At 37.4% G+C, this 17,947-nt stretch overlaps 4 protein-coding genes across 4 annotated transcripts; 2 read left to right on the forward strand and 2 right to left on the reverse strand.

The window, feature by feature from the left end:
• Nucleotides 1-199: 199 nt before the first annotated feature.
• On the reverse strand, nucleotides 200-1,733 carry LOC128265426 (probable RNA 3'-terminal phosphate cyclase-like protein). Its single transcript, XM_053001432.1, has 3 exons — nucleotides 812-1,733; nucleotides 589-742; nucleotides 200-513 (listed from the first exon to the last, which is right to left on the reverse strand). The coding sequence occupies exons 1-3, from the start codon at nucleotides 1,622-1,624 to the stop codon at nucleotides 329-331; spliced, it is 1,152 nt and encodes a 383-aa protein (XP_052857392.1). The 5' UTR covers nucleotides 1,625-1,733; the 3' UTR covers nucleotides 200-328.
• A 617-nt stretch (nucleotides 1,734-2,350) lies between these two features.
• On the forward strand, nucleotides 2,351-3,174 carry LOC128265423 (gametocyte-specific factor 1 homolog). Its single transcript, XM_053001417.1, has 2 exons — nucleotides 2,351-2,632; nucleotides 2,705-3,174. Exons 1-2 carry the CDS (start codon nucleotides 2,438-2,440, stop codon nucleotides 2,969-2,971), a joined length of 462 nt encoding a protein of 153 aa, XP_052857377.1. The 5' UTR covers nucleotides 2,351-2,437; the 3' UTR covers nucleotides 2,972-3,174.
• A 1,540-nt stretch (nucleotides 3,175-4,714) lies between these two features.
• LOC128265414 (programmed cell death protein 4) lies at nucleotides 4,715-15,204 on the forward strand. The gene is made up of 4 exons (XM_053001405.1): nucleotides 4,715-5,258; nucleotides 8,884-10,306; nucleotides 10,655-10,794; nucleotides 14,652-15,204. Exons 2-4 carry the CDS (start codon nucleotides 8,999-9,001, stop codon nucleotides 14,722-14,724), a joined length of 1,521 nt encoding a protein of 506 aa, XP_052857365.1. The 5' UTR covers nucleotides 4,715-5,258; nucleotides 8,884-8,998; the 3' UTR covers nucleotides 14,725-15,204.
• An 847-nt stretch (nucleotides 15,205-16,051) lies between these two features.
• Nucleotides 16,052-17,685, reverse strand: LOC128265419 (mediator of RNA polymerase II transcription subunit 20). The gene is made up of 2 exons (XM_053001412.1): nucleotides 17,180-17,685; nucleotides 16,052-16,715 (listed from the first exon to the last, which is right to left on the reverse strand). The coding sequence occupies exons 1-2, from the start codon at nucleotides 17,591-17,593 to the stop codon at nucleotides 16,380-16,382; spliced, it is 750 nt and encodes a 249-aa protein (XP_052857372.1). The 5' UTR covers nucleotides 17,594-17,685; the 3' UTR covers nucleotides 16,052-16,379.
• Between the last annotated feature and the right edge of the window lie 262 nt (nucleotides 17,686-17,947).

Genomic DNA, 17,947 nt, shown 5'->3' on the forward strand with positions numbered 1-17,947 from the left:
AAGACCATGGCTAAGATAATAACGAATTTAAAAAAAAATGTAAACAGTCGTTAGTTTCCTTACATTGAATGATGTTGGGTCATTATAAATTAAGATAAATATTAGACGAAATAAGCATATAAAATAAAAAAGGATGGATGAAATTAATTTAATTTAAAGAACAACTGGTTATTTAAAGTTTAAGTTTAAAATGATTTAAAATTCTATTGATGGAAATTTATTATCTTACAAAACAAACAAACCTTTCTCCACATTTAAATACATTTAATTTCTAATTTGTCATAAAAAAAACATATTTATTCTTACAAGTGTTAGCCTAGAGAATAGTTTATGTAACACGCTTGTTGATGTTCGTGTAGCCGATCCCGACACAAGCCATGAGGACCTTCTGGGCACCTCGCACATCCCCAGCCTCGTCTTCATCTTCCGCCTCGGGATTCTCCAACTTGAAGGTGATCGAGAAGAAGTCGCGCAGATGTTGCAGGAAGTGAACCGTGTAGGTGGACAGAGCTCCTAAATTAAGTGCCATAAAACCGAAAATCAATTAAAGCGTGCCCCTTCATAAATGGTCATAGTCTGCAGTCCAACCTGTGAGGAATTTGGAGACATGCTTTTGGCCCAATGCTATGTAGAGTGCTGCCAGCCATTGGTAGCTGGAGTCCACACAGCCGCCGCGGTAGATCTCGTCCAGCAAACGCATGGCCACCTCCTGGCCCAGATCCTCGGGTATGGACGGGGTGTCCTTAACAGAAAATAAAAATGGTTTGTGATTAGTTTGCGAAACCTTATCAAATCCAAACGCCCGACTCACCGACTCCTCCCTTGTGTTCGAACTGCAATCGGCGGCGAAGCATACGCCATCCGTGGTCTCTGCAATCAGACAAATGCCGAATCCGGGCGAGTTTCCAGACATCTTGCCCTTGTTCTGGTCGGTGTAGATATAGACGTCGGGCAGGAATTTTAGCATACAGCCCTTGGCCGCCTCCACGGTGCGATTGGCCATTGCGGGCGAGACTTTGCAGGCGTAGACTGTGCCCCGGATGCGTTTGACCATGCCCTGCGACTGGAATTGGATGGCACGCAGGCTCTTTCGCACTGGACAGCGAAAGGTGATCTCTCCGCCGCCCAGTGGTGCAACTCCTCGGCGGATCACCTTCAGTTCGAGGCCCTCGTCGACCAGCAGGAATCGCTTGAGCAGTGACAGTGCCGCACCCTTGATGTGGTCCACCGATGGCGAGTCCTTGCTGTTGGTCACGCCGCGCAGGGTGCAATGTAGCGGATTCTTACAGAACGGACCCAGGGCAATCAGGGCGTCCAAATAGTAGCCAATTCCACGTTGAACACAGCAATCGTGGTGGATCTGACCGCCGTGCAGCAATCCCGGCGTGAACATGACACTCGTGCCTGCGGGATTTAGCTCGATCTTGGTTCCGTTGGTGATCTTATCTAGCAGACGGATCAAACTTATCTCGTACTCCCGCAGTCCTGGCGCCATCTCGTCCTCCGCTCGGATTTGGTTGATCTTCACCGGTTTGCCGGACAGGCAGGCAAGGATTAGGCGCTGCTTGAGGAAGTTGCTGCCGCGGTAGATCAGGCAATTGCCCTCCTGGGCAATGGGCGGCATCGTGGAGTTCCTAAATACTTTGTTAAATCAAAGAATTCCACAAACACGGCGATGCACGTGCGTTGAAGGAGGTAAACAACGGCAATCGGTGGTGTTATCGTTTATCGACACCCGACGACTATCTGGCAACCTCTTTCTGGTTTAGAGTTGCCTAGCACTGCAATAATCGTCTACTTCACTTTCTGTACAGTGACTTGGGGCATAAAAAATAAATTATTTGAAATTAATTTTGTTGTTTGTTATATTAGAGCTGAAATTAAAGCTCCATTAACTAAAACCGTTTTTTCATTGAATTTAATAATATAGGAACAGAAAAATTATTTTAAAATAATTTATAAGTATCTGGTTACGCCAATGTGACTGTTGTCTGATGTTTTTGAAATCAAAAATTTGAACCGTGGATGGTGGCTCTGTGGGAAATGAGTTTTACTTCTGTCAAAACTCCCAACCGTTCCGCTTGGAAGTGCTGAGATTGGGCTTTCTGTTTATCGGTTCTTCAGTTGAAAACATTGTGCATTTCACTGACATTCCCAAAATAATCTTTATAGGAACACAAAAAATATTTTCACTTTTTTAACGTATTATTTATTTACAACATTGTTATTTCATTAAAAACAATTATATTCCAACATTTTTAAATATGAATTGGCGTATTAAAATACCAAACAAAATGGCAACAGGTCACATAGCGAATCGCGGTATTTTGACAACCCTGTCCAAGCGTCGATCATTTCAATTTTAATATCGGCGCCGAAGCAAACGGAATAGACCTAAAAACAAATTTGTTAAGTTAATCAGTGAAAGGTGCTAAAAATGTCTAAAAAAGAATACTCGGTGAGCGGTCCGAATTTTGAGGAGTACATCGTGTGCCCCTACGATAGCGTCCATCGCATAATTCCGGTTCGTTTGTCCTATCATTTGACCCGCTGCGCGAAGAATTTTTCCTCAAACAAGATGGTCCGCTGTCCATTTAATAGCAGCCATTTGCACTCTGTTTCGGACATGCAGGTGGGTTTTTAAAATAAATTAATACGGAACCTTTGGTAGGCAACTAAAATAAATGGGCTATACGACTTGCAGAAACATGTCATCGAGTGCCCGAATCGGTCATCCCTAGAGCGCTACAAGTTGCCGGATATGCTGCCGCCTGTGGAACCGCGCCCCAGAGATTTTATTATTGAAACCATCGAGGATTGGGATGCCGAGCCGCCGGCCCCCACCTACAATCCTCGAAGATACTGCGAAGAGGAGTTAATTATCCGGAATCCCCAGGGTAATCCGCCGGCCGCTCGTCGCGAATTCCGTGAGCGCGAACGCAGACGCTTCATCGAAAAAAATCAGTTATAGAACTCTTTTTCCCAGTCATGTACATATGTACATATATATCTAGCAACTTTAAGTTATTTACACACATATGTAAGTTTGTGCATATGTAATCGAATACATATTAAGAAGAAGCATTCGTCAGTTTTTTTTTTGGTTGCTTTGCTCAGCATTTTTTTTGATTATCTTTTTCTAAGAAATTGGAAACTTCGAAAGGAATTCTGGGGAACAGTTTAAAATATAAATGCATAATGAAAATCAAAAAATTTTTAGTTATTAATTTTTTTTACTTTTTACTTTGCTCACAAAATACTTTGTTACTGATTAAAACCTATGTACATATTTTTCTATCAAATCACATGTTCTCTAAATTTAATAATATGAATACAAATAAATATTCTCGAAAGTACAAGGAATACGAAACGGTAAAACTTTCATTTTCTTTTATTACCTTTTGCGCCTTTTTAGAAAAAAAAAACCGCAATTTTTCGTGGTTGCCACTATTTTCTGCGATAGTTCGTGAAAAACATGAAAAATTCTCTTTTTTTTACTAAATTGATTTTAAGGGAAAACTTTAAAATATAAATGCAAAATAATAATATGTAAATCAGAAAATTTTATGTAAATAATTTTATTTTTCCTTTCCACATTGCTCACTAAATACTTTGTTAATAATAAAAGCCTACATATTTTTCCATCAATTTACATGTTCTCTAAATTTTATAATATGAACAAAAATAAATATTCTCGAATGTACAAGGAATACCAAACGGCAAAACTTTCATTTCCTTTTGTTATCTTTCGTGCCTTTTTGGAAAAGAACCGCGATGTTGCCACTTTCTGCGATAGTTTGTGGCTTTTACAGTGATGTTTTGAAAAAAAAGCTATGAAAAATGCAAATTAGTTTTACTAAATTTAGTTTATGCATTGTAGTTAAACTTAAAAATAACTATTTTATTTTCAACAATATTGGAATTGAATTTAAATTAACGTATTTAAGAATTATTTATTTTGAGCTAAAAATGCAATGCCAAGGCTAAAAACTACAAAATAAAAAAGATAAATCGTACTGTCAAAAAAAAAACAATGTAACTAGCATTTTAATAACAATAAAATAAATTTGTTTTGACATTTTTGTTCTGATAAATAATATATTCATTGTAATTTAATAGAGCCGTCACTTTTCGTTGCTGCCACTACCTTGGAAGATTTCGATTATGTCTTCTTGTCTTTTCAGGATCAACTGACAAATAGTAACATTTTTAATGATTTTTCTGCCAGGAGGAATTTCTACTTTACAACTGCTTGACAAAAAGCGCGTTGCCTAATATTAAAAAGTCTGGCAACCTCGATGCGTTAAAATTCTTGGAACTTATTTATTTTATTAATTCTTAAATAAGTTGTTACAACAAATACAAGTTAAGGTATTAAAAACTTGAGCCGCTAATTAATTATTATTATTTTTAAAAGTTCTAATTTCGGTCCCACGAAAAGAGACGAAGAGAGAGGCAAAAAAATGGATAACAAGGGTATATTAGTTATTAAAACAGTAAGAAAACGCGCATTTCTCTAAAAATGGGTAATTTGTATATTAAATGTGTGTTCTGGGCTAAAACCGACCAAATTTGATCGTTAAAGCCGGAAAGAGGGAACTACGAGAGCCTTTTGAGCGAACAAGAGAAGTTTCGTTTCCCGGAAAACAAGAGTGTAACTCAAGTCGACCCCCGGCGATTTAACGAAAACGCTATAAAAGCGCACGCCGCGTGGCTCTCACGCTCATTCAAAGTTGATTTTTCACGGCGTGTGGTTCTGTGCGTTTGTAACATTTAGCGGTTCTCTATCCTTTTTGTTCCAACAAAAGTTCACATAGTTCTGCGCAAATTACCAACAAAAGCAAGAAAAGGAGCAGCAGGCGACAACAACAAATAAAAACAACAATTGTAGCAACAGCTCCCCCACACAAAACTAAATGGTTGTGGGTGTTGAGTTTGTGTGTGTGTAAGGAACCCTCTTGTAAACACACACATATGTGTATTTTTTTCTGTGAGCCACAAAAGATTTGAGTGCATTTTTTGCCACTCGCCCCCACGCCAATAAGAAGTGAGCGAAAAAGGAGACCACGAAACAACAACAACAAAGCAGGCTTCCAGCGCATAAAAGCAGCGCTGTCGACGTCGACTGCAGTGGGCCAACGTTGTTGTTGTTGCAGTCGCGTCGTTTGTTGTTGTTCTTGTTGCAGCATCAGAGCGTGAGAGGGAGAGCGAGCGAGACAGATAGAAAGGGACAACAGGAGAGGCAGAAAAACACTTCGGTAAGTGGCAAAGAAGAAATAATAACAGCAACAACATCGATCTTGACGAAGAGCGATTAAAAGTAAATAAGAAAAAACTGCCGGCGAATGCGAGTACAAAAGCACAAAAGTGCAAAACAATAATACAGCCCCGGTCACAAAATGATACCAAAAGTTGTTCTCAACTAGAATTCACTACTAAAAGTGTTAAATTTTAAATGGTTTTAAATAACATGTTTTCTTCAATTGGAAAAATGTGGAATTTTGGTGTACGTGATAAATTCAACCAGCACGCACGCACCCGAATGTACAAGAAAAACAAAAGCGAGAAAAACCAAAAAAAAAAATGCTGCCCACAGCCGCCGCCCTCTCCAAATTTGTTTTTATTTCTGTCTGTCCAACTTGTATGTTGTATATTTTGATTTTTTTTGTAAATGAGTTTATTTGCATTCGGCGGCTTCTTCGGAAATTTCCATGTCATCCGATGCTCCCGCCACGATTCTTATTTTTCCATTTTGTCCAACCAATCACGGTGCTGATAAATTATTTAGTCTTCACAGAATTTATTGTGATTTTAAAGCTAAACAATTATTTATAATAACATTTTACAGTAGCTTGAACTTTTGAAATCTGATGTAAAAATCACAAAAACCTAGCGTATATCAATATGTCTGAACCGGTATTCATCAGTATTTTATAGAATTTATGTTTACTTAATCGGTAGGTATTGTAATACCGAAGCTGTTGGTTTCAAATCCAAAGAAATATTTATAAACAAATTCCAATTTATCTTATTACTTCTTATGTATGTATGTAAGTATGTATGTATTGTTATACAGTTATAAACCTTAGTGTGACTAACATTCTTACCTCCTCTGTAAAAAAAAAGCATACAATGTTGCGACCAATTCTGATTCTTGTTCTTTTTTATTGGACATTGCTGGCTTTTTGCGAAACTTGCGACGCAGTTTCAACAGCGTCACTTTTATGCTTTTCCCCTTTCCTTTCTCTATCTCTCTTTCCCTCCACCTCTCCACCTTTTCCTTATTTTCGGGGTTAAAAAATAATTTCGGACACGCATCAACAAGAAGCAAAGGAGCAAAAGAGATGGGAACAGCAGCCGAAAAATGTTTGTTTTGTTGTTTCTGTTTTGTTATCAGAAAAAGGGGGCACAACAAGTGCGAAAGAAGAAGAAGCAGAAGCAGATGGACAGAGAAAGGAAGGAGACGGCAATAAAAACATAGAAATTCGTAAGGCGCACTAAATTTTCAAGGTTAAACCGGGCAAAACAAACATAAAACCGGTTACAGCATACATATGTATTCACAAAAGGGGAGTATATACGAATCAGTAGTCAAAGAAGAGAAAGAAGAGGGGAAACCAAAAGCGACGCAATACTAGGCACACACACACACACACCCAGCCAAACGCACCAAAACAACAACATATTAAAACAAAAATAACACCGTCGTGCGGCTTTTTTTGGCACGTTGTCTTTGTTTTTATTATGCTTTACATGGGTGAAAGAACTAGAAGTGAAAAGTGGAAATTCGAAACAAGTTTTACAAGCGATATTTTTTTAAACACAAGTATTAAGTACAACAATTTTTAGAAAATACATATGTATATAAATTTTGCTTTAAGAATAAGTTTTTTTTTTGATAACTAATACATTTTCAATTTTAAATACTTTTCAAAACCATTTTGGTTTAGTTCTATGAAAAAAATATGAAAAAGTTATATTCATTATTATTTTAAATAAGTCTTGCTAAAACAAACAAACTGAGATAAAAAAATTAGGGTAATTAGAATACATAGGGATTTTTGAACATATGTATGTATATAAAAACAAAACAAAACAATCACAAACGAGGACTACTTTCAATTCACAGTTAGTGGAAAAGAGATGGCTCTAATGTTTGTGGGGGTTGCAAAGCTTTAACGGTAACAGCATTATGTAGTCTCTTCACTTTTCTTCTTGTTGTTGTTGCGTGACCTTGAATTTTGACTATGAGGGAGTTTCGATACACGTCGTTGACGCTATCTCTGTCACTCCCACGCCCATTGACAAAAATTTGCTAAATCCAGACGCAGTACCGTTATATACAGATGCGGAACTTGTACTAGCGCTGATGATGCGGAAATAACTTATTATTCTTATTATATTTCCAAACAACAGGTCGTAGAATAGTTTCGATTTTTTTTAAAAACACCATCATAAGCAAAAACACTTTTTTTATGTCTTGATAGGTAAGTTATATCTATAAATAAATTTTAAAAGGCTGATTGTGTTTTTTTACATGATAGTCTAAAAAACAATAAATTGGTTGAATGCTTTATTTCAAACAGCAGTCGTTTATTTAGTTCTTGGTATTGTCACTATATTACTTTGCATTATTATTCAATTAGTTGTGTTGGGCATACAACAACGATACAAATTACATCCAAGCCAAACAGCTTATTTTATTTTTAGTTTATAACACGCCAGATAGAAAAGAATCTAAATAACAAAATAGAACAATAGGGACCTATTAAGAAAAGGGGTTTTGGGGGGATGTCGGCTACGTGCCAGACATCGGGTGTTTTTATACCCTTGCAGAGAGTATTACAATTTATTTGCAACGCACTGAAAGACACATTTCCGACCCTACAAAAAATATATGTATATTCTTTATCAGTATCACTAGACTCTTCGATTTAGCCATGTCCGTCTGTCCGTCCGTTTCTGCGCAAACTAGTCCCTCAGTTTTGAAGCTATTTAAATTAAACTTAGCAAAAATACTGATTTCTATTGAAACGAGCCCGAAAGGACGAAGAAAAATATAACTACGCTGCTTTTTAATTTTTTTTTTTTTCAATATTTTCCAAGATATAGTACGGCTCTACGGCTTTAATTTGATTCAAATCAGTATACTATATCATATAGCTCCTATTGGAGCAATCGGTAAAAAATCTGAAACAGTATAACTTCGCTGTTTTTCAATTGATTTAAATTTATTCCAATATAAAGAAATAGTTTATTGTTTCAGAAATACGGTTTTCGTTTTATTAAAATTGGACAACAATATCATATAATTCGTCGGAAAATACCATAGCTTCACTGTTGTTAAACATATACGTATACAAATCGGAATATAGTTTTTATAAGGAACTTAATTTAATTTAATTTGTGCTAAAGCTGCAAGGGTATTAAAGTACGGCATGCCAAAGATTGCCTTCTTTCTTTCTTGTTTTACATTAGTTTTAGTGCCATGAATACCATAAACAAGACGCACAATAACAAACAAGACCTTTGAAAGCATTCCAGCTTAAAGGCGGGACAAGCTAATTAAACCGCATCAAACACAACAAAAGTGAATCCTCAAAAAAGTTCTTGGCTACATTTTATAATTTGTTTTTATTCTAGTTCGTCAAGTGTACCGAAAACTTTCAATGATTATATTTGCATCTTTAAACATTGTACTTATGTATTTTATTTTCCATACGGAAGTTGTACGATTTTATAAAAATGTACGTCGGTTAGTATTAAAGTAACCGGTGACCTACCTTTTAAGAATTTTAAGAATGTTTTATAGTCATATACGAACAATATTCTTATAGACACTACTTTGGTTTGACCTGAAATATTTACATTCATTTTTTATAGAACAAAAAGGACGCACCTGGTGCCAGAGTACAAAACCCAAACCGTCATATAATCCTTGCTGTGCATTCCAAGGGGAAAACGAGGGACGTATTGTAGAGAGTGAGCTATCGCCAATATGGAAGTGGAATTGAATAACAAACGCGCCACCAACGGCGGCGGCCGTCACTCCTCGGCGGAACCCGATTCCAAGGAAAGTTCCGTGGAGCGGGAGCTGAACGGAGAGATTCAGGCGGTGGAGTTGAACGGTGGTGGCGGTGAAGGTCACTCGAACGGGCATATCAAGAAGCCGCTGCCCGTGGAGGATGGCAGGATTAAGCGCAAGGCCAAGCGGCTCATCCAAAGACAGAACAGTGGTTCGGGCGGCAGTCCCAATCAAACCAATGGCAATGGAGCTGCTTCCGGCGGCACAGGTGCCGGTACATCGCCACTGGCAGCCAACGGCATCCTGCCCTCGCCCGGTGGCTATGTGGTGCCCCATCGACGCTGGAAGAATAGCCGCCGATCGAGGAACCTCAATCGTGGCCGGGGACTACCAAAAAAGGGTGGAGCCGGTGGCAAGGGCGTCTGGGGATTGCCCGGCTCCGAGGCTCTGGCCGAGGTCTATGAGGATGAAAATGATCCCAATTATGACAGCGAATGCAACGATCGGAATGTGGAGCTGCGCGAGGTGATCACGGAGATCACACCCGAGGAGTTCTTCAAGCTGGCGGAGCCCATTGTCCTGGAGTACTACGAGCACGGGGATCCGCACGAGGTGGCCTTGAGCTTCGATGAGATACTGCAGGGTCCGTTGCGGGAGCATATAACCAGCATTCTCGTGGAGATCGCCATGGATCACAAGGACTCGCAGCGCGAGATGACCTCGGTGCTGATTTCCGATTTGTACGGCAGAGTTATAACCGGCAAGGATATTGAGAAGGGTTTCAACATGCTGTTGGCCAATCTGCCGGATCTCATCCTTGACACTCCAGAGGCGCCCATTATGTTGGGCAACTTTATGGCCCGTGCCGTGGCCGATGACTGCATTCCGCCCAAGTTTGTGGCCAAGGCGGAGGAGGAGCTAAAGCATCTGGAGCTCGGCGAACATGCCGAACAGGCTCTGCGCCGTGCGGACTCGCTGATCCATAAGCAGGTGTGGGCCCATTTGGACAATGTGTGGGGCATGGGCGGGCCATTGCGTCCGGTGAAGACGATCACCAAGCAGATGGAGCTGCTGCTCAAGGAGTACATATCCTCCCGCGACGTGGCCGAGGCGCAGCGCTGTCTGCGTGCCCTCGAGGTGCCACACTACCACCACGAGCTCGTCTACGAGGCGATCGTGATGACACTGGAGTCCCTCAGCCAGACCACCGAGGAGTCTATGTGCGAGCTGCTCAAGCAGCTAGATCTCACCTGCCTGGTGCTGCCCGCGGGCATGGAGCAGGTAGGTTTAAACTTTAAAACTTTACTATTTTAAAATGCTGAATATCTTTTATATCTTTCAAAAAATAAAGTTTGTCATCATTAGGTTTTTGAATCAACAACTGGATATTTATTTGATTTAAAAATACTTAAAAGTAATTAAAGTCATTAAACTATGGTTTTTTCTTGCCAGCTAAAGTCTAGAAATTTATTCTATTCTTTGTTTTATAATTCATTGATTTCTTGAACTGATTTCATATTAATGCTAATAGAGGAATGGTCTTGTAAAATAGTTTAATGATGAGGATAATCCTTAAGTTTATTAAATTCTTCCTTTTCTAATCCACCGAATTGTTGATCCTTTTGCCAGGGTTTCATGCGCGTTTTCGATGACATGGCGGATATCGTTTTGGATGTGCCCCTGGCCTATATAATACTCGATCGCTTTGTTGAACGCTGTAATCGCGCCGGATTTCTTACCGACAAGATTATAAACAATGTGCCATCTCGGTAAGTTATCATTTTGTCCTTTAGAAACATGATTTGGGCGTCTTAAATTAGTATTACTTTTAGGAATAGAAAATATATAAGAGTTCAAATTAGAGAATTAGAAAGATTTTCAAAGATAATTGTCGTTTACTAAATCAGACGACCATAACAATATGGGTAACATTTCGTCTCCTTTCTGTATGTGGCAACTAAATGTTTGTGTTTCTTTCTTCGAAATATCAATTGATAAGGACAATAGAAATAGAAAACGATTAGCCCACCTGTTTACAAAAATATTCAAACTTAGGCACATACATATGCATGTGCAAGAAAACAAACTCAGTTAGCAATGAGAGCGAGACGTGTTTACGTAATCTTAGCAGCCATAAAGACACCACGCCCCCAAAGTGGTGCCCCCTATAAAGCAGGTCTATACATTGTTGTTTACAATTATATGTATGTATGTTTGTGCATGTTGTAAAAATATACACTTTCCATATGAAACAGGGCCTATTGATCAGATCGTCAGCCACAAAGAGGTATTGGTTAATTGTTCATAACAACTCGCTGTTTAGTTTGATAACAATATTACTAAATGTCGATTATGGAAAGTTTTTGTTGTTTGATTATTCTATTTTTGGCGAAGGGCATAGCTAAGATTTATGGAGGACGTTGGTTTGCTCTAATTTGTTCCTATGAGTGAAGTGCAAACACTTGCTGGCAAATGTATAAGTAATGGTTGATTAATAAAAGCAAATTAAAGTATATTACAACTTAATTAATACCTGACACAGGAAGATATTTATAACAAAACATTTCAATGTTAACTTAAAGGGCTGTGGGCGTTTTGTTGTCATCAGTTTTTATAAAGTCCATGAATACATAATGCGGTATTACTATAACGTTTACCGGTGCTGTGCTTAGATACATACATATGTATGTAGGAATTTTTGTACGTGATATTTTTTTGTTTTTGCCGGCTTCGACTTGTTTATTATTCTCCTATTTATTTATTTTTTTTGCTTTTGGCTCAGTTTCTTATATAGACGGATAAGTAGTACATATAGACGTGTTTTGTTTGTGGCCAAAGTGTTTGTCTGTGCGAGTGTATATGTTTGTTTATGAAATTTCTATTGCGCAGTTCAGTTTCGCATTTTGGAATTAACTTGACGGACGACGCGTCATCCGTTGAGGCAGTCGCCGATTGTTGTTGGTTTTGGTTTTCATTTATTGTTTATGTTGTTTTTCTTGTCGTTTCAGTTGTTGTTGTTGGTGTTGTTGTGCCGGTTTATCAGGTGCCGGCTAGTTATATTTATTTTTATACCGAGTTCTTGCCTCTCCTATGCGATCATATTTTTTCCATTTGTACTTTCTGTTTCTTTGCTGGGGCTTTTGTTTTTCAGCCGTTGATGATAAATACTGTCGGTGTTAACTGTTTTTAAGGATATCGTATTATTTTTATATAATCTCTATACCCAAAAAAAAAAAAAAATCATTCAAAAACGGTCAGGGGCTGTAAAGATTTGCATCTATTACTCAAGATAATTATTTTATGGAAAATCGTTGGTCGAGTTTTTCTATATTATTTATTTGACGCCAATTGTTGACAATCATTACAAGATACAATAACTAATTTTATTTTAAGATAATTATAATTATTCGTATATTAAAGCTAAATAACATTCTTTAGCTATGTGCATGTACAAAGGTGCGAGGGTATTTAAGACTTCGGCTTTCTTTACAGTTTTTGTCGTTTGTTTTGCAAAAGAAGTGGTTTTTATCGATAGGATTTGTGAGGGGGGGAACGTGGGCGGGCGTCTCTTATCGATTGCTTTTTATCGCGGCAAACTTTGCATTACTGAATTGATGTTTATTGCACTTTTTTTTATATTATAGTTTGTTGGTGCAACAACCAGCAAGTGGCTCAAGATCGTCTTGGGGTTTTGTTTGCTGTGGTTGTGTGCTAGTGTTTGTGCGAAGGTAAACATGGCGGCCAAGTTGCTGTTATCGACCTGCTTGCCACTCCCACTTTGGTTGCTATCTTTGTGGTTGTTGCTGGTGTTGTTGTTGTTGCCTATGTTGTTGTTTCTGCTACTATAACTGCATTTGCATTTTGCATTCGCCTTGACGGCGGCTATTGCACTTTGCCACTTTTAGCGCAGTAACAACAACGCAACGCGACAACAAAAACAACAACAGCAGCAGCAACTGCAGCAGAAACTGCAGCAGCCACAACAACAACAACACCTATCACATTGCACCAACACACCACCAACAACAACGCCAACGCAAATGCAGCTGCATAAAGCTAGCACAAAAAAAAAAGAGCTGAACTCAATGCCAAGACACTCAGACACATAACGGTTGATGAGTTTGAGTGCTGACAAAAAAAAACGTTTATTTCGAGCTATTTTACTCATGTTTATATTATATTTTTTTTTAATTACAATTTTTTTTCAGCGTGTTAACAAAATTATAGTATCAGTTTTATTTTCTATGATTTATCTGAAATATTTCTAAAATATGCATTTAATTAATTAATAACTTGTTTCAAATTTTGAGAACTTCTGTTAAACATGGAATTTAAAATTTATATAATCTAGTCTAAATTATTGTGGCCCCTTAATTGTTTAGCTGTAAATTAGCTTAACTGCCAGCACTGCCTTTAAGCTGACTTCGTTGGGGGCTCCGCACTATTATGCTCTTTTAAAAAAAACATTTTTTAATCCGTGTATTTACTTGTGTTTGTGGTCGCGCACGCTTATCTTGGCGCAATTTTATTTTGATTTTTTTTTTATACATATGTGTGCAATTTTGTCCCCCACTTGGTCACATTTGTACATACATACATACATATGTATGTGTATTTATAGGAGCAACAATTAAGGCTTCAGCTGGTTTTTTTACTTTTGTACTTTATTATAAGTATAGAATCCTTTGATTGGTCAGCTCTTTGAGAAAAAAAAAAACTAGTTTTGATTTCTGCTCCCCCTCTCAATTTGGTGCACCCGCTACTTTTGCACAGCTGTTGTAGAGAGAGATATATGGAGAGCATTGAGAGCCAGGGAGAACCGCAAAGAGAGAAGAGAGCACGAAAAAGGGTCAACGGTTGAATGAACTTTTGTGCAAATTCGTTGTTGTTCTTGATGTTATTGTTGTTGCCAAATTTGCGCCAAGCATTTTGCAACTTGTTTTTGTTTTTTTCCTCTTTGTTTCCTTGTTCTTTGTTTTTGCAGCATTGCATAATTGTATAATTGCTAAGTGCGTACGGCAAAGCGAGAAAAAATAAAATACAAATACAAATTATTCAGTTGCATTTTAAATATATTTTCTTCTTTGTTACTAGCTTGCTGTTGCTATCTCTTCGCAATGTAGAACAATATTTATATGTTCCATACTTAAATTGTTGATGTAAGATGTTTGATCAAGAATCAGTTGAAATCATTGCAAGTAGTGATACAATTTTGATCAGTACTTACAAAATAAATTTTACAAATATGAAACCACTCTCCAGCAAAATCTAATGATTTTATGTACAAATTTCTAATATTTGATCTCTTTGGATCATTCGTTGTTGTTGAATTCTTGAAAATTGTATCTTTTTTTGTTCTTTAAAAAGTTTGTGTATTTGCTGTTGACATATATTGAATATTGAAAGTGGGACATAGTATCGTTATTAAAATTAAGAATTTAAAGGCAGTAAAACTCGGAAGGTTGTTCTGAAAGTATAAATACGTTTTCATTGTTATTTAAAAGATAACATAACATCGATAGCCAATTTAGAAATTTGTTTACCAAGTCTAGTCTATATTATAAACCCTACTACCCTTATTGGACTAACCAATTTCTGATCAATTTCTCTGATTTTATATTTGCAGCGGACGCAAGCGTTTTGTTTCTGAGGGCGATGGTGGTCATGTGAAGCCGGCTACCTTGCCCATACGCGATTAAATAGGTATTACGGGGACCCTTTATATGCTTACATAACGACTCGACCCCAAGGACACCTAGAAGCAACCGCAGAATAAAAAGAAAAAAAAAAACACCAAATTACAAAAAGGAAAAATCCACAGGAATAAGCAAACAAAAAAATTGATAAGGAAAGACGAAATGGAGAATTTGTCGCAAATCTTGATATAAAAAAAGAACCTATCCTTTAACCCTGAAACGGTCACACACACACAAAACAACAAACAATCAATCGGAATTTGATCTCCGTTTAAACTATATTCATAATTATAAAATCTACATAAACACCTACAACGTATATCTTACCTACATGTAACTAAAAACGTAAAGCGGAAGTATATTTTAAAGATTTGTAAAAACGAAATGAGTGAAAAGATCACAAAAAAGATAATCCAGCCAGAGAAATGCAGAAATGATAATATACAGCAGTTGTGGGTCTTCTTTCGGTTTGGATCGATCGCATATGATAAAAGATGGAACAGAACAGCAGCGTACTTAGCACGCTGTCATTATGCCACTTTAAAGCAAAGCATATTACTTATACGAAACTGTTATACACTACACACTCGTACACCCCAAAAGAAGAGGATAAAAAGTTGTTTGAGAATTATGTTTAACCAACCACTGTTATACAGCCAAAACAACACACAAATTCCATTGATTTGAAATACAGAAACCATTTTGATAACTCCCTAAGCGCATCGTCATGATTTATTTCCTTCATTTTTTGTAACTTTGTGTGTTTGAATGACTCACCTAATTAAGTTTAAAATTACGTATCACATACATTACCCACGATTCACATATTTCTTGCTTGCTCTTTTTTTTGATTGAATAAACGTTGCATTTATAAGATAAGAAAAAGACTTGCTTTCGCCCAATTATATTTTTAATTGTTTACATTTCATGAAGAAAAAAAATTCGACATATTCTTACACGTACACCCACACATCTATATATAATATATATATATCTACATATATATATAAACTATTGTGTTAAAAGCAGATATACATAAAAATAAAATTTAAAAAAAAATTTGTTGGTTTAATAATATTCATTTGGGTGGTATTTAATAATGGACTAACGAGTCATTTAAATAGTTTAAAAACAATAAAAAAACTATTGATAAATTCGTGACATTCCCAACAATTTTTGGTTAAGATTAAATACCATTTTTATTCTGTGATTTAAATTCAGATGATTAATTGATTGTATATTTATTTACATTTTTTAAAAAACAAAAAATATTAGATATTAATTCTTCTTAAGTGCTTTAATTTAAAAAAATATATCATTTAAATAAATTCATAATAAATCAAAGATGTCCCTATAATATCAAAAGCTTAACAATAAACAGGTGTCCACAGCGTGCCAGTAATCTCCAGATATTTATAAGAAATACATATTAATTTGGATATGGTAAACCGGGTAAGTACTTTATAATATAAGTTTTTATTACATACTAAAAGATTTCTAATGTATATATATATATTAGAACGAAACACTTTATTGCTTAATCTGACATTACTAGTTTGTTTTTTGAACACCTTCGATTTAGTATAAGACAAAAAATAGATTTTCTCAGCTTAATCTGCTACTGAGCCATCTGGTGGCTCCAGCTTAACGTCGGCGGATCAGGGTCGGTGGGCATGGCCCACCACCGAGGGCGACATGTGCACGGGCGGGCCACCTGGACCACTGCCCATGCCTCCGAGCAGGGCCACATGCTTCCGGTAGTTGGTGAACTGCTCCAGGTACTGCTTCACCGTGTCCATCGGCTCGAAGATGTCGTTGTGCTTCGCATGCAACTGCTGCTGCCCCATTGCCGTCATTATCGTCTGTGTGGCGAAGTACGAGGGGAAGTCCTTGCCGACTCCGATGCCCAGGAATCCTTGCAACACCTCGCGTATCATTTCCCAGCAGTAGGCCAGAATCACGCACGCCTTGTACTCGATCTCGATTAGGATGCCCTAATTAGTAAATGTTTATATAATAGTGTTAATATTGTTAAGTCGATTAAAGTAAATGTAAAAGTACAGAAAGGTTATATTTATTCCTGGAAATTCATTTAGCTATCTCAATATTTAAAAACAAAATATGTATTGTTTAAGAGATATTTTGTTAAAACTTTGTCAAAATAAGAACAAAAGGAGTTAAATAGATAGATAGTAAAGCAGATTTGTGATACTTTAAAGTGCTTTATTAATTTCAGAAGCTCTGATTTCATAGGACTAAAAATATATGGTTAAAAGATAGCAGTTTATAGATAACTTAAAGGCTCCATTCATTTTAAAGGCAATGATTTCGAAGGAGTAAAAATTGATGGATAGAAGGGGGCACTTTGGTGTTACCTTACAGTGCTTTAAAGTATTTTAGAAGTTCTGAGTCGGATGGAGTACAAAAATAGATGAATAGAAGGGCAGTTTGGTGATACCTTGAAGTGCTCCATCATGGTGACTGATCCCAGTTTGATGACGAAATCGCCATACTCGAAACGGGCGCCACGGGACTCGATTTTGGTCTGTTTCTTGGACGTGAAGGTGTTGGTCACCTTGCCCATGAGCAGATCGAAGCTGTTGTCGGCGACGAGGGCCACCTGTTTGCCGGTCCCGTTGTCGATGATGGAGAACGTGGAGGCGGGATGTTCCGAGTCGTGCAGGACATGGACGGCACGTCCGGGAGATCCATTGTGAGGCTGGGGCGTCGAAATGTACGATTCGCAGTCCACCAGAAATTGACCGGCATGTGTGGCGCCGAGCGAAAGCAGGCGTTTGCTCAGCTGATCGATTATGTGCGCCCCCGATTTCCCCTCGGGCAGGGGATATGGTTGCAATACAGTGACACCCATACTTTATTTTTAACAATTAAGCGAATAATTTGGTTTGAAATGGTACTAATTTTTTTTTGTTTACTTTTGCAAGCCGTGTTTCGGCAGTGTGACCATTGATTGCTTTAGTTGGAATTACCAACAGGGCTGCCAGACGTTTTGCAGTTGTATTAAAATATTTAAAAGCTGAAAAGGTAAATATAAATCAATTTTCTTATTCGGGCCTGGAAAAACACTGAGAAATTGGAGAAAGACATTTCAAGGAAACCATTGATGCATTCCCATATTTTCTAAAACGTTTATATGAGCATCTTATGAGTTTGAGAAATTTTCATGAAATTTCTATAAAGATAATTTTAAAAATGAATTCAATAT

The sequence above is a fragment of the Drosophila gunungcola genome, unplaced genomic scaffold (assembly GCF_025200985.1).
Source record: "Drosophila gunungcola strain Sukarami unplaced genomic scaffold, Dgunungcola_SK_2 000122F, whole genome shotgun sequence".
Classification (NCBI taxonomy): domain Eukaryota; kingdom Metazoa; phylum Arthropoda; class Insecta; order Diptera; family Drosophilidae; genus Drosophila; species Drosophila gunungcola.

Coding starts and splice junctions, on each gene's coding strand:
- LOC128265423 (XM_053001417.1), top strand. CDS start 2,438: ATGTCTAAAAAAGAATACTCGGTGAGCGGTCCGAATTTTGAGGAGTAC. Junction 2,633..2,704: donor ACTCTGTTTCGGACATGCAG/GTGGGTTTTTAA, acceptor TACGACTTGCAG/AAACATGTCATCGAGTGCCC.
- LOC128265414 (XM_053001405.1), top strand. CDS start 8,999: ATGGAAGTGGAATTGAATAACAAACGCGCCACCAACGGCGGCGGCCGT. Junction 10,307..10,654: donor TGCCCGCGGGCATGGAGCAG/GTAGGTTTAAAC, acceptor TCCTTTTGCCAG/GGTTTCATGCGCGTTTTCGA. Junction 10,795..14,651: donor ATAAACAATGTGCCATCTCG/GTAAGTTATCAT, acceptor TTATATTTGCAG/CGGACGCAAGCGTTTTGTTT.
- LOC128265419 (XM_053001412.1), bottom strand. CDS start 17,593: ATGGGTGTCACTGTATTGCAACCATATCCCCTGCCCGAGGGGAAATCG. Junction 16,716..17,179: donor CCATGATGGAGCACTTCAAG/GTATCACCAAAC, acceptor TTTACTAATTAG/GGCATCCTAATCGAGATCGA.
- LOC128265426 (XM_053001432.1), bottom strand. CDS start 1,624: ATGCCGCCCATTGCCCAGGAGGGCAATTGCCTGATCTACCGCGGCAGC. Junction 743..811: donor CGAACACAAGGGAGGAGTCG/GTGAGTCGGGCG, acceptor TTTTCTGTTAAG/GACACCCCGTCCATACCCGA. Junction 514..588: donor TGTCTCCAAATTCCTCACAG/GTTGGACTGCAG, acceptor CACTTAATTTAG/GAGCTCTGTCCACCTACACG.